General features: G+C 46.0%; 2 protein-coding genes across 2 annotated transcripts; one reads left to right on the top strand and one right to left on the bottom strand.

Moving 5' to 3' along the window:
- The first annotated feature begins 945 nt into the window (after nt 1-945).
- LOC126546101 (uncharacterized) lies at nt 946-6,227 on the top strand. The gene is made up of 4 exons (XM_050194181.3): nt 946-1,108; nt 2,944-3,124; nt 4,781-4,922; nt 5,730-6,227. Exons 1-4 carry the CDS (start codon nt 1,012-1,014, stop codon nt 5,817-5,819), a joined length of 510 nt encoding a protein of 169 aa, XP_050050138.1. The 5' UTR covers nt 946-1,011; the 3' UTR covers nt 5,820-6,227.
- A 2,389-nt stretch (nt 6,228-8,616) lies between these two features.
- Nucleotides 8,617-13,480, bottom strand: LOC126546102 (uncharacterized). The gene is made up of 3 exons (XM_050194182.2): nt 12,858-13,480; nt 11,187-11,818; nt 8,617-9,863 (listed from the first exon to the last, which is right to left on the bottom strand). Exons 1-3 carry the CDS (start codon nt 13,443-13,445, stop codon nt 9,410-9,412), a joined length of 1,674 nt encoding a protein of 557 aa, XP_050050139.2. The 5' UTR covers nt 13,446-13,480; the 3' UTR covers nt 8,617-9,409.
- Nucleotides 13,481-24,513: the final 11,033 nt, after the last annotated feature.

Consider the following 24,513-nt stretch of genomic DNA (forward strand, 5'->3'; position numbering starts at 1 on the left):
CCATTTTAGTTTTAATTACCATTAGTGAGTTTTACATTACTGTTCTGTTTTTCTTTCAATACACTCTACCCGCCGTGGTTGCGCAGTGGCTAAGGTGTTAGGCTGCTGAGCACGAGGTGGCGGGATCGAATCCCGGCCACGGCGGCCGCATTTCGATGGGGGCGAAATGCGAAAACACCCGTGTACTTAGATTTAGGTGTACGTTAAAGAACCCCAGGTGGTCGAAATTTCCGGAGTCCCCCACTACGGCGCGCCTCATAATCAGAGAGTGGTTTTGGCACGTAAAACCTCATAATTTAATTTTTTTTTGTCAATGCACTCGATCCCCTCAGAAATACCATATGCACTCTACGGGTATTGCAGTAATAAACAAAGATTAAATATGTGAATAAATAAATTAGGCACCCTTTGCAAAGTATTAAAGTAAGGATAAATAATAAAAGTAATTTTCATGAACAGGTGTTCGATAATTATGACGTACGGGTGACAACGGCATCGGCAACGGCAGCAGGGCTTGTGAAGGTAACGTGGCGATAGCACGAGCAAAACCGTTGCAATGTCTTGCTGCTCGAATAAACCAGGAAGCTTTGAAACTGCTGGTCCGGGCAAGAGGGCGCTCAACATCAATTTGATCCCCTGTGCGATAAAAGTAGAAACAAAGGGCATACCATGAACACGTATGAATGCGGAAGCTGCAATAATATAACTTGTTTGAGGCAGGCAGACTAGCAGTAATGGCTTGGGTACTAGAGAAAAAAACATGAAACGAATGCTGCGCTTGCAACAAATCTAAAAAACTACGGCATGCGCTATAGGTCAGACATCGTTAATCACTCAACCCATGTCGCCCATTCATCGCGTAGACTTTTTCCTGGTGGGTGCGTAGCACAGGTGCCCCAACCTTCAGAGTACACAGTGGAATGTTTTTAAGTCCACGAGATGTGAACCTATGCAGAAGAAGCAATCTCTGCTGGCACAAACACGGCATTTGGCGACGCTCTTCATCCCGCGATGCTGACACTCTCGTTGGTGGCAATGTTCTTCTTCGCGTCGGCGCTCCCAATAGGCCAGAGCGATATCCAACGGCCCGAGTTGACACAATGCCCCTGTGAGTCCCCGCTATTGACTGACATTCGCGCTGTCGGATCGAATCTGACATTGCTACGCTGGCACGGAGCTCAGTGAATGCTGTGCGCAGGATATTCTGCTTAGCACTAGCGATATATCTTTACCAGCAAGGTGCATTCTCGAGACGTTAGAGAAGCTATTTTGTTCACAGTGTATCAAGTCTCGAGGTACACAGAGGTAACGTACACCCCAAGACAGCAAACCACAGACTTCACAGTCTGCCAACAGATTGCCACAGCTTTAACCATTCGCATTGTGACACCAGCATATGGTATAGCGGCGTAATTGACCATCTTTCCTGTTGGTTCATCTGTGTAACCCATGGCGATGGCTCAGTGATACGCAGTTCTGTTGCGGAACACAAGGAAAGGGTTTCGATTCCGGATAACTGCGCAGGCTCATTCCCGTGTAGGTGAAATGCAAATAAAGAAAAATGAGCTCGTTTACCAAACTTTGGTTGCGGGCTGGAGTACTCAAAGTATTCGAAATTATTTCGAAGCCCATAACTGCGTCGCCTCGTGTTCCTACTCTTGATTTGGGACGTCAAATCTTGTTGCTCGGTTGGGAGTTCTCGTGTCTCGCGAAAGTCCTTGCATGGTACGTGCACAGTTTTTGATCAACAGTGCTCGAACGAGGGACGTCTCTGGAGCCAACGTTTTCACAACGGTACCCTTATGATTTAAAGCGTGAATAACAGCGCAAGGACAGTAGAGGGGAGAGAAGAGAAACAGTGTATTTTCTTTTCACAAAGCATAAATGTTATATAGCCACGCACTGGCAAACCAGCCATGCGCTGAACACTACGACAAAGCTACGCCAAATTAAACGATGACAAGAAGGTGTACCCAGCCACGACAAAGCCACACAATTTTGTGGGCCTTTGTCGTGGTGTTCTGCGCATGGTTGGTGCGCTAATGTGTGGCTATATGACTTGCTATGCTTTCTGAAAAGAAAATAAACTGCTGGAAGTCAGCCCTCTGTCCTCTCTTCTGTCCCCTCTGCTGTCCTTGCGCTGTTATTCGAACTTTAAAGCATGTTTCCCCAACAAGCCAAATCCTACACCCTTCTTAATTACCCTTATGGATGCTTTGGCTTCAGAGACGCGACATATTTGACCATGTTAATCACTTCATGTGACCAACTTGATGCTTATCGTTGTCTTATGTGCATAAACTTGGTGCTTGAAGGCGCGATTTGATGACAAAATGGAGTTTTCTGGGCGGGCATGCGCTTATGCTATTGGCCGTATTCGCCATTTCGTTATTCTACTTAGCTTTTCCTAACTAAACACAAAGGCACCGGTGGTCCAACCTTCCTATCATATTCCTTCCCTGTCATCTCACATCTTCTGGGCAATGCAAAAGGTGTGGGATGATTTTCACCTGCGGCAAGCTGTCTTTTTGTCAACTCTCGGTTGCCCCTTTCGTATTATTTATACATTTTATTTATACACAGCTATTATTTACCCTTATGCTATCTCGGATTTCATTGTTGTTGTTTTTTCATAAGGTTTTGACAAACGACATTCGGGCCCATCGGATCCCCTTATTCTTATCACATTCCAGAAGATTCACGAGCATTAGAAAAGTTCGCGACTTCTGAGGATGCCACGGTGCTCTACACATAGGACCTGGTTAAAAACGAACACCTTGTTCTGTGGCTTCGTAATCTCTCCTTTGAGGATGCATTTAAAAAGAAAAAATTCCGGCCCATATTTTTTTCACTTCAGAATTGTACTGTGCTAAAGCCACCGGCATCTGTGCCAACAACCGACAAGCTCTTTGGTGAGTTGTACAATTTTGTGTCTCCTTGCAGTTACTAAGAAAGTCATGGAACTTAAGGACTTGGTCGTAGAAGATCTAGCGCTCGGCCATGATATGAAGCTCAACTTTACTGGGCGGCTCCTGGAAGAAGTGGTAGGCGAGCCATCTCTAAAGTTCACGATGTGGAATTCCTACAACGTCCGAATGCCTTGCATCGAGGACTACGGCAGCTGGTAAGGACTGCGTTATTCGCACAGTCGATCTCGCTTTCTGCTGTCACCAGCTGTTTATAACTTGCTTTATTACAGCTTTGGTGCCATCTGTCAGAAGGATCATCCCGTTTATCGTGATTATCATGATCACTGTCATCCCATCACGATAATAATTGCAGAAGGTGTCGCTAGAAAAGAAAAAGAAGTAGAACTAAACGAAGGTGATTTCCGAAATAAGCGTGTATAGCTTGTAGAAACCGCTGGAATCAAGTGGACGCGTCAGCCATGCTTTCGAAGTATGCTGCTGACGTCGATAATGGTGTTTGATGACGGTGACAGAAGTAATCGTCCAGTTTCGATGGGCGGCATGACAGCGTGACAACGTTGACGACGGTATGGGGACGATGAAGACGATGACGGCGCAGCGAGGACGGTAGCAGGACCAAGATGGTATGACGACAACGGAACCTCAGCAGCGTGACAAGGGCAGTGTGATTGCGGTGGCATGACGCTAACGAAATGAGGACAGTGTGGCGACGATCACATGACAACAGATGTGCACATCCTCTTTTTTCTCCATTCGTTTAGGCTACATGCGGTGGTCAGCTGATGGTTTTCCACGAGCCGAGACGGTGCCGGAGCTACAAGCTCGAGCAGAGCTGGAAGTGTGCCTACCATGATTGTTTCTCTCACAAACAGCCGCAGCAGTCGCATAATACGTGTTGCAAGTTCTCAGCAACGTTACAGAAAGAAAACATTTGGTGATGGTTGTTCAAGGCCATGGTATAAGGCCTGTAGCAACGCATACGCAAATGTAGGTACAATAAGGGTTCCACAGAACCCTACAGGAATACTAAAAAGAAAAGAGAAATACGATGCTAAATTGGTGGGGAGTTTAACCATAGAAGACAGTCATTCCGTTTGCGACCCTGCTCTGGGAAACGTGCAAGGAGAGACAGAGAGACAAAGACGGGGAAAGCACACACAGACAAAATAGGGAAAAAGCACACATATAAAAAAAAGAAACGCTAGAATGCCACAGTCGTTAGACAGAGTCGTTTGAACGGCGGAACTTCACCGGCGCCTTCATCGCTATCTGGTGTGCTCTATACTCAACGCAAGCGCAGCAACACACAGACAGCCAGGGACGCGCAAGGACTACACAGTATCGTGAATTTTCACTTATTGACTAATCAATTTACATGCATGCAAACGTTATGCGGAAAAGAAAAATTAACATCGGCACACAGAAACGCCAGCAATCACAACCTACAGGTTTGCAGTTCCACGGACATATAAACATACAATGCTCCTTAGGCATGGTTGGGGAATCATTAACTTTAATAGCAACTTTGACGTGTTTGTTAGAAGGTGCACTAAATGCGCTGATTAGCTTGACGGAACTGCTAGACTATCGACGCACTGCCACCTTTGGGATATATTGTATTGTATTGTATTGTATTGGGTTTTATGGCGCATAAGCAACTCAGGCTATCACTTTGCGATATATCATTAAGAAAGTTATGGGAAATTGTATTGACTGACATCTACTTGCTTCACGAATTTTATCTACCATCAATTACCTTTATAAGCAGTATTTTATGTTTCTGCGACTGGTAAATAAGTTAGCGCGATTACGACTTCTTTTTGCATTGTGTTTTTGCCACTCCCGTACAGCACCTACAAACTGTGCGGAGGCATCAAGGCGATCGAGAAGATGGGAAGCGTTGGCTGGAACAACACTTGTCCTATTTTACCCGGAATGTACGAGACTTACTTGAAGCTGCCGGTGATAGCGGCTGCGAAGTACGTCCGCGGGGTGAGTAAGACTTAGAGACCTTCACATTTTTAAGTAAAACAGGCAAGATGTCAGTATAGCGAGAACTAATACGAGAGCTTGATCAGTTTGCAGCTATCATCGATAAGGTTATTTTGCAAACTCTTATGATTATCATCTTCCACAGCGATCTCTAATTACCCCTTCCCTTGCGCTAGCGGATTCCTAGCTATGCCCCCAAATTTCCTAATCTAATCACACGCTCTAATTTTCTGCCGTTCTGGACTGCACTTCCCCTTCCCTTGGCACCAATTATGCAATTCTAATAGACCACCGGTTATCTGCCATACATATTATATGGCCTGCATAGCTTCATTTTTTTACTCTGACTGTGACCTAGATCACAATGTCTGTTTAATAATTGAAGTCATAGCGATTCCTCAAGAAAGTGCCAGCGCTTGCATAAGAGATGTTTCCACAAAATGGCGGTAAGAACTGTCCAAAACAGACCTATATTAAGAAGGTCTTTACGTCAATGGGGCAAAACGGCATGGCGAAAGATTATTTGTCTGAAAACTAGGACACCTCTTCACGAGTGGGTATCGGCTACGCTTTGATGCAAAAACAGGAAAAAACTTAACACCGAACTAGATTAAACAGAAAAGAAAAATACTCTAATTACAGGGAAACCAATAAAATAGCGCCCATTTGCTGCGTATTTTTCCGATTTTATTTACGTATTACCGTGCTGGAGTATTTCAGTGAGTCTTTTTGAAATACCTTTCTTCACGTTTTGTAGGTCATTCCCCAGCGCACATAAGAAATGTTATTTTTTGAATTCTTTTTCAGAATGGTACCTTTCGGGTGAAGTTTGAAGCCATAAATGGGAAAGAAGTGATGGAATGCAAGATGTTCCATGTTTATCTCGCACTAAAGTAAAAGAAAACGGCTATTCCGATTGCCACTGCGTTGCTTGGCCCCGAATCAAGCCAAATTAAGTCAAAGTTTATTTCAAACAGCAAAACGGTTGTCCAAGTGCGAAAATATGTCCCCCATATCTTGAGTGCATCTGTAGAGGAGGAGGAGGAGTAGATTTTAATGAAGAGAAAGGAGGAGAGGTCGGCCTGGAGAGCGTGTCTCTAGCCTGCTACTCCTCACTGGGGAAAGGGGAAGTGGGAGACCTGTACAATCGGCACCAGCTGTTAGTTTGAATTCATAACGGACATAAGTTACTGCAATCTAACGTAAATTATACGCCGAAAGGTGAACGAAAACAAAGTGTAAAGTCAGAACCGAGCGCTTGCGATAGATTTGGTGTAGTTCCAAATATACCAGGTTGTATTTGAACTCACGCATGACTAAAAAATATCCAGTGGCACATGACAATTCTTTTCCTTGAGCTGGGTTGTTCCAAAAGGTGGACATTACTAAATAGAATTGCTAAGTAAATAAATTACACGAATTAAGTTATGCCTTTTTACGTACTCAATTACCAATTCAAGATGGTAAGCTTGAAAGGCATATCTTCTTAACACGAATTCTGAAGATTGTGCCGGATGATTGCACCTCTGCATCAAGCTTTAATGAAATGGGGCAACCTGTGTTAAGGCGTGAGGCCAAGTCCACACTTAAAAAAGAAATTAGAAGAAGATAATGAGTACATAGTAGAAGTCTGTGTTATAGAGTCTGTGTGTTTCAGCCTCATAAAGTCTGAAACTATTTCTTGCATACATTTATCTAAGAAAACTAATAAATGTGGGTCTCACGCCAACACTGATAACTTTAATTCGCCTCATCCCCACAAAATTATTTTTCTCAGCAATATAAGTGACCCTACGAACTGTGCAATGAACCAAAATAACCAGATTCAGTGAATCTTCAGGTCACAGTGATTAAATAACCAAAAAATGTGCTTTTCTAACTGAAACGCCTTGCTTTAAAGGGGCGCCATATTCAAAACTTGTTCTACGATTTTACTTATTGCGGTTTTTTGCACACCCAACAATGTGAGAAATAGGTGCGCAATGTATGACAAGAAAATCCTTATTAGCACACAGGTACGCTTGTTCACGTATGAAAGAACTGCAAAAAAAATAGTTTTTGAGAAAATCAACAAAAAAAGATTTCAAAGAACTGCATCGGGCACAAAAGACACTCATGAGAGCTATTAGCCCTCGTATTTGTAACATGTCTCGTCTTAAAACTTGTCCTTGAGTGCTTATGCTCGTGTGACACTTCGTGTTTTTTTCTAGCTCGTTGTGCAGCCTCATCACTTTGACGCCGGGTCCGCCCCACCCTGTGAAGTCTGTGTGTAATTAGAGTAAACATTTGTTTTCCTCACCTCCCCGCTCTGAAACATTCGCATGCTGTGGCTGCCAGTATGAAAGAGAAGACGACAGCTTGTAAGCACCACTAAACAAGACAATACACTCGTCCTTTGACACCTGAAATAACTTCCAGAACGTTAAGATGTTTCTAAATGTAGTGCGTCTTTTTTGTGAGAGTTAATGCTCGTTAAAGATAAAAACATGCTGAAAATACCCCTAGAACATTACTTGTTTACACGTATTATTAATAAGAAATAACAAAAAAAAAAGAAACACCGGAAAACTGAAGAATTCGGGCATCGACAGGCACTTTCAGTTTCGGTTTCATAGTTGCCAGGTAGGGTTATACTTGCTGCGATACCTTTTGTACGAAACTACATAAATGTTTTCTGCAGAATGTTCCTCGGTGGATTCCACATCTACTGCGCAAAAAATTGCATTTCGAAAATAAAAAGAAGCGATTGAGATTTCAACTTGGCCTTTCAACCCTAATGGATTAGTTGGAACGCAGACGTACGAATGTTAGCTCACCAAGCGGCCATATCGTAATTCTGTGTGTTCACTTCTTTCACCGTTTTTCACACTACGTGAGGGACATCTTTGAAGCGGCGGGATATGGGCTCTCAAAATATATACTGAAGGTTGCTGTGGAGTGTTCTCGTGTGGAGTCCCCGTTCTGCAAACTTAAAAAAAAAGCTCATTAAATAATTAAAAATTCCTAATCTGTTTTTCAAGCTGCGCGCGTTTCATGATTCTGAAGAATGAAGGAATTTCGTGAAGACAAATTTTTAGGGGCAGGTTTAAACGGTGCCTAAAGAGAATAAAACTCCTGCTTTATAATGAAGAACAAACTATGAAGAACGATGACGCTACAATCAATCAATCAATCAACACACACACACACACACACACGCACACACGCACGCACACGCACGCACACGCACACACACACACACACACACACACACACACACACACACATACATACATACATACATACATACATACATACATACATACATACTGGGCATTCGCATAAAATATACCTGAGAATGAAGTGTCGTTACTTTTGGCTGGCACATTTAAGGAAGTTCATGCTTGTAGTTCGGCAGGCTCGGCGGCAACGAGGCCCTGCAACTCCGAACAGAAAGATGAGAGTGCACTTTACTTCGAATATGATTGTAGAAACAACTTTTACGAAGTTGTCGCTTAGGCTTATCGCCATGTTGGTCATAGCAGATAGGACAAGAATCATTCTGTTTGCTGATTGGCTTGTCACATGGCCATATTTCAATACTATGCCTACTCCCCATATAGTTTTTTCCTTAAAGAAACTTCTGTGTTTGTGTGGAGCAAGAAGAGGCGACGGCGCTGCAATGCTCCGCTCCATGAAAACGGCAAGGGGAAATTTTAGCCTATTTGATTCCCTCTGGTAAGACTACTTATTTTGGGTTCGGGAGGTAAAAGGGCATATCAGCTGTTAAACGCTCATATGGCCTAATTTGCGCTTACAGTGTGGTGGGCGACATGAAAATACCCAAATAATGAGCACGTCGAAACCACCCCGAGCACACGGCCACCCGTAAGCCATGGACTAAAGACACGAGAACGACCACCAATGCCCATATAAAATGGGAAATCTTTCAAAGGGTCGTTGCAAAAGTCAGACTGTCGTGGTCGTCACCACGCTCGTGTAAGGCCAAGGCACACCGCTCTCCTGATCTTGTTGTCCTTGCATTTTAAATATGGCACGCACCTACGATGGGGAATTGGCAAAGGTTTCCAGTGGAAACCATAAAACATGACTGCCTTCCAAAAAATTAAAGTATTACACGGAAAGAGCAGGGCATATGAATGCGACATATTGTTTTGGAAAGTTCTATGAGGTGTATTAGTAAAAAAAAGGAAAGAAAGAGAAATGGGAATGAAAACGTGTGGAAAAACGCATCGTAAAATAATTTCAGTATTGCGCCGTATAGCGAGCGTGTTCTTGAGTCCACGTGGTCGAAGTTCCGAACGTGCCTTCTGAACGCTACAATTACACTAGGTATTGCAAACATAATGATAAAAAGTAATATATTTTTCCTCGCTCTACCAATAAACGCAACATTTGACATTCTCTAAAAACAGGCTCGATGAAGACGGGGAGCGTCTATAGGGCACAGCTGTCGCAAAAGATAGGCCGCACGACGACGACACGTGTCAGAAAGGAGCGCACGACTCTCGCAGATCGTTGTAAGACGAGTTTCGACAGTCGAACGCCGTCGCAAACTCGGGCATACTCAGGAGGGGCCAGGTGCAGCGCTCCCGGGGCTTCAGAGCGTCCCGCCTCTCGGTTCCGCAGGCCATGAGGCAGAAGCGAGCGAAGAACTGCCTCTGGGCATTCGGCCAGTACGGGTCGCGTGCGGAACCCTCACCGCGGTCGTTGTAGACGGCGCTCCTCATGGCGTCGTGCGCGACCCTGGCGGCGCGCATCCAGGCGAACGCGCTGCTCTTGAAGGTCTCCGACGTCTTCGGGTGGGGGTTCCGGTTCGGGTGCCGAAGCACGTCCTCGTCGGCGCGCGTGCGCAGACATCCCAGCCGCAGTTGGGCGTCGAAGAGCTTCGGGATGGTCCACCACGAGTCCTGCGGCCTGTGCGGTGAACTGGCGTTCCATCTGGACGAAGGAACGAAAAAATGGAAAGCGAGTACGCGAGGATTGCGTGGCCGCCGAGATTGAAAGGCGTCTGCGCGTCGAACACTCGAGCTCGAACGTTGAGGCATCTTGGCAGACTAGGTCAAGCATTCTGCTCCCGTCAGAATGCGGCAGCAGCTGCCGGGAGTCTCACGCGCGACCTTGTGTTCAGCAGCAGTACACCATAGGCGCTGAGCCAATGCTTCTGCATTTTTTTTCTCGGGGATGAAACGAGCTCATTAAGGAAGTTCCATGCCTGACGCATGTGCGGGACTCACTCGGGGATGTGCCCAGAAAAAGGCGGCGCAGCACTTGCCCGGACCCGTGACAAACAAAACACACGCGATTGAATTGCGAGGGCACGTTAGGGCGTTATTTCCTGGCCATTAGCCTGTACCACCTTTGACTATCCCACTCGGCAAAGATAATCGCAACTCACTGGAAGCCAGTGAACGCGAAAGGAATGTATAATTGATTGTGCAGTACCGTACTCACAATTTCCACGTGCCATTATTTTCTAGCGATACAGTAGAACGCGACCTCTTCCGTAGAAGGCTAATTATCAACGAGATGTCGAGGTTAAAGGGGCCCTGAATCACCGCTCGGGCTTGGGAAATAACATAGTCCGCGGGTAGCATACGGCGCTGTGATCAACTCAGCCAAGTTTTGCTTTCGTACGTGGTGCGTGGAGCGCGCAAGCGGATCGCAAAATCTGCTTTCAAACGCTCTCTTTTGAACAGACGGCCTCACTTAGCCTCACTTTCTTTTGGACGCGTTATTTCGTCACAGGATGCTGTATTTTGTCATTCTCTTGGACGGCTGCTATTGGCCGATAGCTGACATCAAGCTGCGGTCGGCTACATGGCGTAGATACCGCGGCTGCCGCGGGGTGCCGCCACTAGTCCACTGGCTAAGCGCACTGCGGCTCGCTGAGGACAATCGCGTTTGGCTTATGTTTAGCGCGTCGTAGGCACCGAATGCGCAAGGTCGGGGCGTCTACGTAAACATCCAAAATGAAATTTGAACTGCGCGCCACCGTGACATCTAGAACGGCACGCCCCACTGCGCCGTAGCTTTCTCAGTGCAAGGCATTGAAGAAGGAACCGGAGCACAGTGGACGCAGTGATTAATTACCAATAACTCCGCTTCTGTTTAACGCATTGAAGTACTTCTTGCGGCAAAGTATTTCTGAAATAGCCTATTTTCACTTCAACTGCCTCTCTCCACTTCGATAAAAAGTGGTTCAGGACCCCTTTAATTTCCCTTCTCAAAAGGTTCCAGAGTGCGCTACACGTCTGTACCAACCTGCCATAAGGACCAACGACGTCGGCCAATGCCTTAGCCATCGCAGCCCCAACAGTACCGTACAGAAATTGCGGCGCTGTGCGTTCGCTGTAGAACACTGGACTGTCGAGGTATGCTGCCGGCAGGAAGATCTTGTCGTAGAGGACATCGTACACCGGCCACGGGTGAGCCCACAGCGACGCCATGCGTGCGGTTACCCAGTGGGGCGGATTGCGCAGGACGCCCTCTCTCTGGGAAAGCGCGCGGAAGGCGACGTAACTTCCTGGAAAACTTGGCTTCGATTTTTCCGCCGACGACGGTTGCAACTCCCGTTGGAGGTAAGTGGTGTTCGCGTTCGTGACGTCGCCATCACCGGCAGAGGGCGCCAGTGTCTCTAATGAGGTCTTGTTGACCCTTCTGCGCGCCAGAGCAGCCGTTTCTTCGTCGAGCCAGTCGGGTACGGTAATTCGGTGGACGTTGAAAAAAATGGAGTTAAGCTCGCCGATCCCCGCTGCCGGGTGGGTCACAGCGATGCCCCGCAACACCAAATGCCAGTGCAGATGTAAGGCTGCGTTGACGGCATCGAAGCAGAGATGTCCGGTGTCTTGGCCACCGGTCGGGTGGAAGCGTCTGGCGAAGTCGTATTGAAGAGCCTGCGCGAAAACAAAAAGCAAAGGATGAATTATGTGTAGTCTAAAAAAATTACGTGATGAGCTAGTGCAGAGAATTTTTTTCAGTGACCATTTTCGTTTGTTTGTGGTATGCGTTTTCTAGCTAATATTTGATATGGTTTTGATATGGTATGATGCGGTTTGTTTCACATCTGGCAGCGGTATTTATTTTCGCTTGCACCACGCATAATTATCCCTGTACTTTGTTTCTCTAGAGCTGAACTCTGATCAGTCACTTGGCAATGTTCAGAGGTTCGTAGTCTTGCTCTCACTGTCCCCTACAATCTCAGCCAAATGTAAAGAGCTTCAATGCTTGGAGACAGACTGAATGCTGTAAGAGGTCAGCGCTGGTTGATTCTGGTTGAGGCTGAACAATGTTTACGTATGTCTTCCGCTTCGAGACACCTTCTTGGCTCCACCGCTTTCTCGGCTAGTTAATCTACGTCACAGGGGTAATTGGAATCCAAACTTGAGCTCTGATTGAAAATAATAAACTATATTCCTTGACAAAGAAGGAATACAAGCTCTGACGAGAAAATCACGCTCGACCTCTGGGCCGCTATTTTGTAGCGATGCCTTATGCCTTATTCAATGCTATTCTTATCATCCACCACACACGGCCGCCTGATCGCGTTGATAATGTGGGCAGACCGTCGCTCTGACCAGTGGCCAAGCGCGAAAAGCCTGACAAAGCATAGAATCGGAAAAGGCATTGCTACAAAATACCGGTCCGCCTTCTCTGCCTCCGCTCTGCGAGACATAGTTCCCGAGAGACAGAGTTCGTAATAGACCCCCGGGATAGCACGTGTGGATTGAGTCACCTCTAGTTTGATTGTAGACAACAAGCGTTTTATCTACCAGATGCCAGTGCAGGCTTAGGTAACTGGAAATTTCCGCGCAATAAAAGCGCTGTTCGAACACGTGCAGTTGCGTTCCTTGAATTTCTTGCATGTACATAAGCGACGTCATGGATGGATTTGGTGTTAAGTCATTGTAACATCTAGGGACAAATTAATGTTACCTGAGCGAGAATGGTAATAATGAGGTACCACGCGGTCGTTCGGAGCTGAGCCTCGGCCAGATGTTGGAAGACTTTCCGGGTCTGCTCGTATCCGGTGAAGAGTAACATGTCGACGTCGGTCACCGTGAGCCCTTGGTCGTTGAACGAACCAAACGCCTGCTTCCAGACACCCGACGGAAAGCCGGCGTCACTCTTTAGTTCACCAGCGGAAAGCCGTACGCTCGTCACATCCTCTTCAGCGAAAGTCTCTACCTCGCTGTCCACGTCGAACACTTCGCGAGCGATGTCCACGGCATCGGAGGTCACGTGGCGTATGACGTCAACGACGTAAGCCTCGACTTCATCGTCCGTGGGTGCAGCTCGCAGTTCTCGTCGTATCGAGGGCGCGTTCATGAGGTGGACAAACGTGCTTCGATCATCCTTCCTTCGTGCGACGACCACGGCGCTGTGGAGACCCGTCGCGAACGAGATGTTTATCGCTCGTACGAGAGCGGTGCTGTGCGAATCGCTTTCCAAGAGGACCGTCACGTTTACCTGCTCCAGCACGGACTCGACGTCGCGCTGAAGGCTGGAGCCCGTCGCGTTCATGTACGCGGTGCAGTCATCGAGCAAGCGCTTGCCGATCCGAATAACTGCATAGACGCGAAGAGCGAAGAAAGGCAGGCGCGGGTTGGAACTCACGCGTGAATTCGGCGATTCAATTTGCACTGATGCTGAACGCCGCCGTTCGCTATCACGCGCGACGAATGCAGTCGACAGCAAAACCATTTACAATGCAACCCTGTAAGAACATTCCCTTAATTATTATGTCATAATAGTCAATGTGCACCGGCAAAGAGCAATCAAGCACCATTCAGCTAGTCGAGATGACGTTTGCATGTTCGAAAAGTATAGAAAATTGCAATTGCAATTTTTATTCCTGTTAAGTCACATTGTGCTTGCTATTGAATTATTAATTGCGTTATCTCGTCAGTGTTTGGTGATAAGAAGCCGTCTCGCAGAATTCATTTCTGGACCTCCTCCAACAATGAAACCTGTGCGTGCACAACGCGGGTTGAATCGCGCACATGAGCGGTACCTTGATATATCAGTTTGCGACTTTACGAAAACATCGCCTACCATTGCTTAGAAGAAACGGAAGTGAAGTACCACAACGTTTGTAAGAGCATTGTTGGAGCTAGTAGGAATTTCAGTGTTATAATCAACGTTTCTGCTCATTACCGCCTCAGCGCACTTTATTGCTGCGATCTAATAGACACATCGAGTCCCTCTCCCTATACTCGGCTTGCCTCCATTGTTATTACCTGCTGTACTATTTGCCACCCAATCGCGTGGGGAAAGTTTACTTGCCAACGTAAATGTCGCGCGAAGGCCAAAATTAGCTTCTTCCCAATGCTTCAACGTGTAGTGGTCGAGCATGGCGTACAAGGGAACATTGCCGAAAGACTTTGCACCGATAGCAAAACCACTCCGAACAGACCGCCAAGCGCGAATTACCGTGTTACTGATTATTGGTCAGTCGCGTTACATGTATGCAACGGTGTTTTATCGTATGTGCCCGCTAAGCATCTGAATACAATGTGCCAGCGGTTACACCAACGTATCGTCTTGAAGGGCGATTCCAGAACACCTGAACAGGAAGACGGACGACACAAGCCAGCTGCTTCGCTCTTTGCTTTCTTTCCGTCGGTACGACGTCCTCGATACGACGTTCCCAATGAGACAAGCAGCTTGAAGTTAAAGCGCCCTTTATGCGATTTCACTAATAGCTAACTACTTCGTATTAGTAAACACGTGTCTGGCGCATTAATGACATGCCTCCACCAATCGCATGATGCCTCGATAGGCGAGTGCTATGGGCTGCTCTCGTGTTCGCGCAGTTACAGGTGGTAGTTCCGTTTAGATGAATGTAAAGATAGCGCGCTGTGTAATCTTACATTAAAGGAAGTGCAGCACCCTATTTAAGCATAATCAATTCGCTTCGATGACGCAGCAGTTTAACCTATAGCCACCACGTGTATATTGTAAAGAAAGAAGCCACACTTCTCGAATCTTTATAAAATGGGGAGGTGAACATGGGGTGCCGTTTAAAATTATCCATTGGAGACATTGCCACTGCGGAACCTTCATTGCAGAGACATCTTTTAGTTTAGGCAAAAGATGTCAATCAATGAGCTCACACATCTATTTTAAACATTACTCGGGAGGGCTATCTAAGGCTGAGTGCCCATTGAAAGCATTTGACGCCCTTGCCTCCTGCTTTTTTAATATGTAAGATGCATCGAATATTTCCGTATCAAATTGCCATTCATCAACCGTATAATAAACTCAGTTTCTTTTTTCACCCGAGGTTCCCAAAGCCCATGCGCACCATTCAGTGTCAGTTTTACATGCTTTTACCCGACAGCCTCCGTGCCCACGCGCGCGGTCGGATCTCAGAGGCCATAGAGTTTCGGCCTACCTGGTGCCATCCGGTCTCCCAAGACATCGTCGAACGAGCTTTGAAGCCGGCGTCGGAAGCGCTGCAGGAACAGGTGCAAGGCGTCCGGTACGAAGCCAACGCCCCGCCGTCGGCTTGTCCACCGGCTGCACACGTGACTGTACATGTCCACGCACGGGTGCAGGTCTTGCTCAACCACGGAACGCAGGTAGAGGGTTGCGTCCAGGCACTGCTGCGACTTGCATCCCTGCGCCAACACTTTCACACTATAGCGGCATCTTGAGCTGGTACAGTCGCAGAGCGTGCTGGCAGCGGTAGAAACTTTCCTCTAATATTCACAGTGTGAATAAGGCAGTTTGATGAATGAAGGTAATTTAGTAGATTTCTCTTCTTAGTTTGACTTATGGGCTCATTAATTGACGCTCTATGAGAAATTGATTAGTATTATGCGAAGTTGTAATGTTCAATGTTTGCCTTTTTAGTGTGAATGATGCTTCTTTATTGAAGTGTTGAGCGATATTGATTAGCACTGAATAAAGATTTAATGTGCGGCATTTTGTTCCTTAGCATGACTGATTGGTTTATTGATTGAAATACTGAGCAACATGAATTGGTTGTGTGGTTTCAATATTACATACCTTGCTTCTTAGTGTAACTGATGGTTTCCGTTGATGGGAGTATTGAGCTAAATTGATTAGTACCGATACAAGTTTTATCATTATTCATGACAGTTTCTACGATTTGGCTCCTCGGGCCTATACTTGATGCCCTTGGATTCAGGGATGGCATGGGGAAAGTAAACACGTCCGCAACAGAGATTAGAAAGAGGCGATAGGAGGTTTGGCGGCAGGAAAGTGGGGAAATTAACAGAACCGTACAAAAACAAAGTTCCAAATAGTGGTTCAGAAAGCTTGATGCTAGGAAATATCGTTTTCTTTTTATAAAGAAAGCTACGTAGGACATTAGGCAAAATAAGAACAAGAGCATGGTGGTGCAAATCACCGCCCCCATTTCAAATTGAACGTTCATAGCATCCATCCATCCATAAAGGCATCTTGAGCTGCCTTGATGGATGCCTTCATGAAGGCAGCTCCTTCTCCTTCATATGCGTCTACTCCACCACGCCAGTATTACACCACTGATTTCGTTGTATTATTGCGATGGTAAATATATAGGCACTCCATGTGAATCTTTGCCGTCTATGTCTAAGTGGAGCAAGAGCTTCCAGTAGAAGTTCGTTTAGGGACACTAGAGTCAGGCTTACTGCACATTATATTTCACCGGCTATAGCGTCACTGCTTTGTTACGGGTGAAGCTGCAATTTTTTTCTCGTATCTCGGTACGGCTGAATGATTTATATACTAGCTAATTGGTTGGACGATCCTTTCGAGTCACACATCGCCTTGACAGTCACGGTAGTACAAATGACCATGCCTGTGAGCCGTCGCCCAACCACTTCGCTTGATGTGTCAGCGCCAAAACCAGGATGCTCAAGACTGCGACGCCGATGACGCTCGCGCTGCAGCACAGGGTTATGTTGACTACCTTGCTCTGGAAGGGAGTCATCTCGGCGTTGTATTCGGGCGCTGCGAGAGCGTATACACTGAGTCAGTTTAGGCAGACGAGGCCCTCTTTGAAAACTATATTTTCCTTCATTTCGTGGCTGAATAAACGTACACTCGCCAACTGAAAAAATTCAGAACACGGATTGACGTTTCGGCGCCCAATACGGGTGCCTTGTTCATAATGAGCGAATGCATGGTGGTCTTTATTACATATGCGTCGGAAGACGTAATGCGCTTGCGTACAACTCAGGGAGGGGTCCCCGTGTCCGATTTATCGTGTTAGTAGTAGATTGTATGCAGAATGATTCAAGGAGCAATCGGGATGATAACAGCGAACTATTCATTGCGCTTAGTTATGTGCGACGCACTGATTCGCCGTCATCAGGTAACACATTTCAAGTTAGGTGTAAACTCAGGAAAAAACATCCCGCTTGAGGCCTGCGAGATATCAAGTCAACAACCGAATTCTAGAACAGTGGTGATTTAACATTCAATGTGGCAAGTCAGTTACGCGGAAATCCGGAAGCTGCAAGTAGTTTCATGAAAGAGAATAATTTTCATTGACTTGAGAGTAGCACGAAGCTACAATTATTTCTCGTTCAGTTTGCGTGATGTACCTTACCTGACATGGCGCAGGGCGGTATCGTTTGTCAGCTTATCTTTTCTACGAAAGTTCTACCGTTACACAATAATCGGGCCAGATTTGGGGCTGTTGAAAGCCTCCGTTTCACTATATGCCGCCGTGTCTCTTGATTCGAAGTCTTTGGAGCAAGTGTGGGGCGTCTCGCTATACCCAAAGAATAGCGTGCCGGACACGAAACTTTGAGGAATCCTTCATGAAACTAATGTATATTAAGGACTTGTTAGGGTGGATGCAAGATGGCCTCCGAGACTCGGTGGCGCACGGTGATGTCGGAGGCCATGAAGCAAGAATAGAGTTTTCTACACAGGTCGCTGGAAGGAAATCTGGCGCTAGTGTCTACAGGTGGTGTTTTAGCCAGCATAGGAATGATGGGAAATAAACGGATTTCCTTAAACTTCGTCCTGGCTTCAAATGACTGTGTGACATTGCAAGCTATCAACCGGAAAAAAATATCGCGTTGTAACTGCGAAAAACTACAATGATTATGCATGTGTGCTTAATCTTATGCCTCTATGGTTTTAGGAAGATGCGACTGATTGAAAATTCAGCCACATATGGGCAGATATATTGTACTAAGAGCACAAGGAATGCATGAAGCCACAAGTACGAAACGTAGGCAAATCTGTATCAATATCCGCCCATCCCGTAGTAGCTGAATGACCGCAGCATCATTGTTGCTTGTAGAAATTTAAGTAGGAAACTATATAGATGGGATAGTGGATGCGAGTTTCTAATTATTAATTTTATTTTCTTTAACACTGACCCTGAATCTTCTTCGCCAACGCATACCGACGCGTGCGTACCATATATGCGCAAATATCTCTGTTAGAGAAATTGAGGTTGAGCGCTGACTATTATCGTTTGCTGGAACGGCGGTGCATTTGGCCGAGCACTGAAAATTATATCCCGAGGCTAGTGCAGTCGTGAGAATTCGTTCACACTGGATGCACCTTGTGAAGTCATCGGGTCTAATTCGATTATTGAAATTTGTGCCGCAATGTATTTAAAAAGTTAATTGGTGTAACTTTGTTAACTATTCAATTAGGCGTTTTGATTTCTCGTAGAGGTAATGGACGCCGCATCGATTCATTTAGACCCTACAAAGGGTTAGAATTGTGCTACCGGCCACAGGCGATTTCTAAAAATTTGGTGCAGGTAAAAAAAAATAGCACCCTATATGTCGAGAACAGGTTTGTCGATGGGCAAATCTCACCAATCGAAGAGTATTGCGGTTGTTCCTCGGACAGCACCCCCCTCTCTTCTTTCGGAGCGGCACTATCTTCTGGCAGCTGGTTCTCCGTTTGATCTGTAAAAGTTACCGTTGAATCCACGTTATGCGTGGTATTATAGCGAACCTTGTTTGCATCTTTCCTGGGCTTTGGCGTTCACCTCAGTTCCCTTACCGTATATTTTTACGGGTATATATATAGACAACTGGGGTACACAAGGCTGCTGGCTTGTCAAGTAGACAACTTGGGTCGCAAGATAGGTGCCCGAATTGACAACTTGCTGCGGTATGCTCGCCGGTCTACCATAGTCAGCATGCCGTCATTGAACAGGTGCGACTGGATGAGTGGCCGAACAGAAAACTTCGGCCCTAGGCGTGTGCCACCCGGTAATGTGCCGCTGGGTACATGCTTATTCGTGATCAATCCCCCAAACTTGATGTGCCACTGCGACACAGCGGGCACGAAGTCTCAAATGAATTCAGATGCATGCCCTACTTTGTGCGTACACTTGTCATAGACGTTGTTTCTTTGACGAACATCATGCATCGCGTTCGTTCTCGTGATGCAGACAGCTAACAGCTGCGGGCGACGAGGTTGTGCTTGCGTCACCCGCTTCTGCTGTCGCCCCGCTAACTCAAAGAAACTTTGCGTCATTTAGGTTCCTACACTGCAACACAACTACGTGCTTTTTATTCAGTTATTTGTATGTTCACTTAGGATGCTTCACTGTCTCTGCAACCTCAGAGAAAACATTTGTAAATTCAATTGTTTCATGCACCATTCTTGAACTAAGAAGGATTGGTGTTGCCGGCAGTAGAAGCGGAGAGGGGATTCCATGCGGCTGAAGTGTTCGACATGAAAGAATTAAAGTAAGCATTGATTTGGGGGCAGCCTTGCGATGAGACTAACTTCATTCTCAACAAGTGAGGAAACGTAGGAAGGTGCACCAGGAAGTTTGCGTTTTAGATAGTGTTGCTGAAACACTTAGGGAATATACACATGCGAGCAACACGTTTTATGCGATACGCCTCAGTTGGTACATCTACAGCATGCCTTTATTTATGATATATCTGCTCTTTACATTGCTCTGTGGTATGGAGTCATGAAAATATCGTCCTGTCACAGTGTGCTTCGACTGCATCTAAACATATCGCATAACTGTAGCGCGACATAGTGTCGTATTTTAAATGCATAAAACTTCGTCAAAACATGCATAAATTGCCACATTTTCTTACTTTGACAGTAAGCTCTGTGCTTTTACCTAAGTAATGGGAACCTACGCAAAGCTTTAGATGTTCCTGCTATCTTTTTCGTCAGGTTTAGAATGGGGCTTCGACTACCGGAAGCTTTAGTGCAGTTAATTCAACCTACTATGAAAATCTTGGAGTTCGTCGAAATAGATAGCGTGAAATCTGAAAACTTGTGTGTTCTCTCTTGTGTGCCACAGCGGTCAGTGTTGGGATGCCTGCTGTTTCTCATCTACAAAAATGACATTGGTAAAAGTTTGTATCCACATGTTAAGGTGAAATCAGTTTGAGATGACTGTATCATTTATTTTGTTGTTAACAGTTCTTCATGCCAGGAAATACCTAATAACAGTCTTCATAACCTCACCGACTGGTGCAACAGAAGCGGAACGTTGATAAGCTTTCCTAAAATAGTGTCAGCGCCAATAAGGGCGAAACAAAAGGCATTGCTTTACGCTTAACACATTGGCGATCGGAACCCTGGTTCTGTTATCAGCGTAAACTACTTAGGTTTATCAGTTAAGAGCCACCTCATGGGTCATTCATGTTGACAACATATGCGACAAAACATTAGAAAAATTTACTTTTCTACGTAGAAAATTAAACAGGTCGCCTTCAACTTTCAGGCTGCTAGCTTATCGCTCCCTCGTAAGCCCAGTCATAGAGTATGCTTTCATAGTTATGATATGGGATCCACAATTTGACAAAGAAAGTGCCAAGGAAGAGCACCCTCCGAACACCCTGGTGCACGCTTTAGCATCTCAGACCACAATATGTCATCGAGGTCTTGCGTGTTCACGATAACTCGGACTGAATACACTCCACGCGCGCCGTATAATCACCGGGCGCAAAAGTTTCCGCTTGATCTTCAATAACCGAGCTGCTTTCATAGGTTCCACATACATTTCTATAGCTTCACACAGGGCATCGCGATTTTTTCGTTCCAAATAGTACAAGCATATTTTTCTCCCAGAAAGCTGTTTTGGAAATCACTCTTTCCACTTACGAGCGAAGAGTAGAATCATTTATCGGAAAGCGTGGCCCATCACATTATTCTTTGTGAAAATGTTGCGAACTCAACTCCTTTAACCCTCTCCTGTTTGGGTAGCACTGCTGCGTGCAGTATCGTTTAAATAAAAAGACAAACAAAGGTCAAAAATTGGCATCTATGATAAATTTTCAAGAACTACCTGCGAACCCCCTGAAACACCAGAAAGTAGAACCCACCAATTGTCGCTAACTCTGTAAAGCACTCATCTTACCGATGAGGTCCTGGAGAGCACTCATTTCCTGCACTTCCGGCAGGCTCGGCGATTCCACTGGGCCCTCAGGCACAGTCGAGGGCTCAGCATCATCTGTGACATCTAGAAATGCCAGACAAAAGCCAAGGAAGCCCCAAATGGGGATTTAATGGAAGCTGCTAACACTTGATAAAAGAACGACGCTCAATTAGACATAGTTTCCGAGCACGTACGCGTCTCTGAGGAATAACTAGCAGGAGCCTCCGATGGAGCGGCCATTCCGAATCTGCTGCTGCTTTCTTCTTCTGCGTCTTCTTACAATGAACTGAATCTTATTGTTGGTGTCTATTCCTTCGAACCAAGGCGCATACCAGCGAGAGAGACAGGCTAAAGAAAAAAATATATATACACGAAATGGTTAGCTGTAAATATCAAGATTTAGAAAACGAAAGTGAGGAAAGGAAAATCTGATAAATGTAAACCCTTTTCTCACTTCTCAAGTTCGCTTCTCTGCGCTGCAGATTTGCCCAGCTAATGGCGACACCGGTCATCATTCAAATGAAGACGAAGGGCTATAGATGGACACTGGTTGAGTGCACGTTTCAATCCATCCAGTGTGGCCAATCCCCCAGGTGGGTACGAGCATAGAGTTTCTCACTACATTACCTAGAGGGATATCTGGCGCTGCTGCGCTGTGGTATGCATGGGAATGCCGGTATATTGTGGATTCGGATTGGCATCGTTCTCGTAGAGACAGGACACCTTGAAGACGCGATTGGCAAGTACTGTTCCGTCTGTCACAATGATTAATTTTCCACTAGAACAGCACGTGAAAAGCTGTGTTAGCTTTATTATTACGCGAAAACATGTTTTGTTTAACTATGAGAACTTGTTATTGTGTGTACGACTACATGTTACGTAAAGAGTATCAGCGGGCCGCTAAAGTTGGAGGAGAGACGACAAGGTTCGCGCTCGCTTTGAAACAGTTGGTCGTCTGTTCTTGTTTTTCTTCGCTTGGTCATGCATCGTGGGTGAGTAAAGATGTAATATGCGTGAATGGAAACATTTTATGAAGATTTTACTTTGAGAACGCGTTATTTACGTAGCCATATCCACGTTTTAGACGAAGCCTCTTACAACACCAGCCAACACGAGCCTCGCAGACACATATACCGTCATTCCCATGACGGCACGGTGCCCCCTTAAGAAACTCCCATAGACGGTGGCGCCAGATTACCCTCTAGGTGTTATAGTGAGAAACTCTATGGGTACGAGCTATGTTTTGAGGCAACAAGAGCAACAGCAACAACAACATTATGGAGCTTGTCTCTTTCGCATGGTTTTACCGCGAGACCCTCGTCTACATTATCCATGAAATACGACAATCAAACTGTACTTGTACAGGTTTGTTGCAAAATGTGACTACACGGCAATTAGTTGGGAAAATTGTCTCACAGGAGAGTTAGCTTTACAGTTATGAAAAAAAAAGGTTCCATTACGGCACATACAACGCATTTGTTGGAATCAACGAAGTTTGAGACGTTGATAGGAACCCTTCACTTTAATGTTATGCAAAACTCGGTGCCCTTCCACTCTGTGAAGAAGATGACCCGCGAAGCTGTGTATGTGGGTCCCTTAATGGCGAACTGCACCTCCGCCGCGGCCCGGCCTTGCACTATCTTTGGCATCGGCCCCCGTATGGAGAGTGCTTAACGCCAGCGTCATTTCTGCCGCGGATCGGTCCAGCATTGCACTGTCCTCGGGATCTGCCCACGTATGGGGAGTTTTGTCTCTACACGCGGACAAGATCCTGGGGAACTAGCTCTTAACAGCTTCGCTGTCAAATTGGTTGCATCTGTGTTTCTTAATTATTGACGACGACGAATGCGGGAACAGAGGCACGAGCGTGTTCGCGCGGTAGCGCCGAGGGTTGCCAACGAGCCAGCTGTGGAAGAAGACGACGACGCTGGAGTCAATCGTGATGATGATAGTTTTGTGTTAACACATGGACACGATCCTGAGGCAACTAGCCCTTAACAGCTTCGTTGTAAGAAGTGCAGACGTGATCCGGGAAATTCCCTTTTATTTCCGAATGGCCGGATAGAACTCCTCCCGTTATTCTTCCATCGCACAAGGTTCCTGTCATTTGGCTTCTCAGTAACACCGTGTGTAACTGTTCCCTCTCTGCAGTCCCTTTTGGAAGATAACGAATACGCGTCGCCCCGGCGAGACTTAGAGACGCTAATACTCTGACCATATGTGACCGCGAGTTGCACTGTCTCCGGGGTCCACCCACTTTACTCGGTGACAACTTGTCCAGTCAGACGCGCCAATCCTTGTTGAGCGAATAAGGTGGAAAGAAATAAAGTAATCGATGAAATATGTGTTGGGAAAGGAAGCTTCGCATGAACTAAGTATGAGCTTTAAGGTGGTTGGTTGTGGCAGTACGATGTTTAGATTGCGTTTGTAGGTTCCGTTGGCGTAATTCTGCAAAGAACAGAGCTGGCCATCGGCACAACTTTATAGGGGCTGATGTCCGTATGGACACCCACCCCTAGAATGGGGACGTCCGGATGCGCAAACTCATTAAGTCCTCTTCAGCTGTTACTACTCTTTTTCTCTGAAGAGTCAAGAAAGTGTTGATGATTAATGAAGAAAACTCACGAGTGTGTAAAAAACTCGTCGTCGTCATTATTAACCACCATCTCCAAGTCCGACCTTTCCTTGAAAAAAAAATAAAAATACGCTTCACCTGAGCCTGGGAACAGACGGCTACATAACATAATTGTTACCTTTACGATGCCCTGGTGCTGAGCTGCTCAGCAAGACACGGTCATCAAAGTCCGGCAAGGCTCGCAAAGAAAGCTTCTTTGTAAAACCACGGCAGAGACGGCTCTCCTAGCCACATAACCCCTTGGACGCTTCTGTAATTGCCCTGTCGCTTCGGCCAAACTGCTCGCTCTGACGTGACAGCCATTGACCCATTTGACCTTGGGTAATATGATCTAACTCGATAGTACAGGTAATCTATGGCACAAGCTCCTCGTGTAGAATTGAGAATGGTTCCTTTCTTTACTGAAACGAAAACGAACACCTTATTTACCTGACAATCTCATATTTAGGCCGAACAGGACCGTCCAAACCGGGAACGTTTATATCATGTAGTACAATCGGCAATAGTTAAACAGAACGTCAAGGGACCAGGTAAAGAGGTGTTATTTAAAAGGAGTTACATTTAGCTTATATTTGAAACGGACAGACACTTTATTGTCAGGAGATGTTAGGGTGAGG

This window comes from Dermacentor andersoni, chromosome 10 (assembly GCF_023375885.2).
Source record: "Dermacentor andersoni chromosome 10, qqDerAnde1_hic_scaffold, whole genome shotgun sequence".
NCBI lineage: Eukaryota > Metazoa > Arthropoda > Arachnida > Ixodida > Ixodidae > Dermacentor > Dermacentor andersoni.

What these genes read in the sequence shown, in the direction of transcription:
- LOC126546101 (XM_050194181.3), top strand. Translation starts at nt 1,012, where the DNA reads ATGCTGACACTCTCGTTGGTGGCAATGTTCTTCTTCGCGTCGGCGCTC. An exon ending in ATCGAGGACTACGGCAGCTG is followed by an intron (nt 3,125 to 4,780) that starts GTAAGGACTGCG and finishes ACTCCCGTACAG; the next exon opens with CACCTACAAACTGTGCGGAG. An exon ending in CTGCGAAGTACGTCCGCGGG is followed by an intron (nt 4,923 to 5,729) that starts GTGAGTAAGACT and finishes ATTCTTTTTCAG; the next exon opens with AATGGTACCTTTCGGGTGAA.
- LOC126546102 (XM_050194182.2), bottom strand. Translation starts at nt 13,445, where the DNA reads ATGAACGCGACGGGCTCCAGCCTTCAGCGCGACGTCGAGTCCGTGCTG. An exon ending in TTATTACCATTCTCGCTCAG is followed by an intron (nt 11,819 to 12,857) that starts GTAACATTAATT and finishes GTTTTCGCGCAG; the next exon opens with GCTCTTCAATACGACTTCGC. An exon ending in GTCGTTGGTCCTTATGGCAG is followed by an intron (nt 9,864 to 11,186) that starts GTTGGTACAGAC and finishes TCCTTCGTCCAG; the next exon opens with ATGGAACGCCAGTTCACCGC.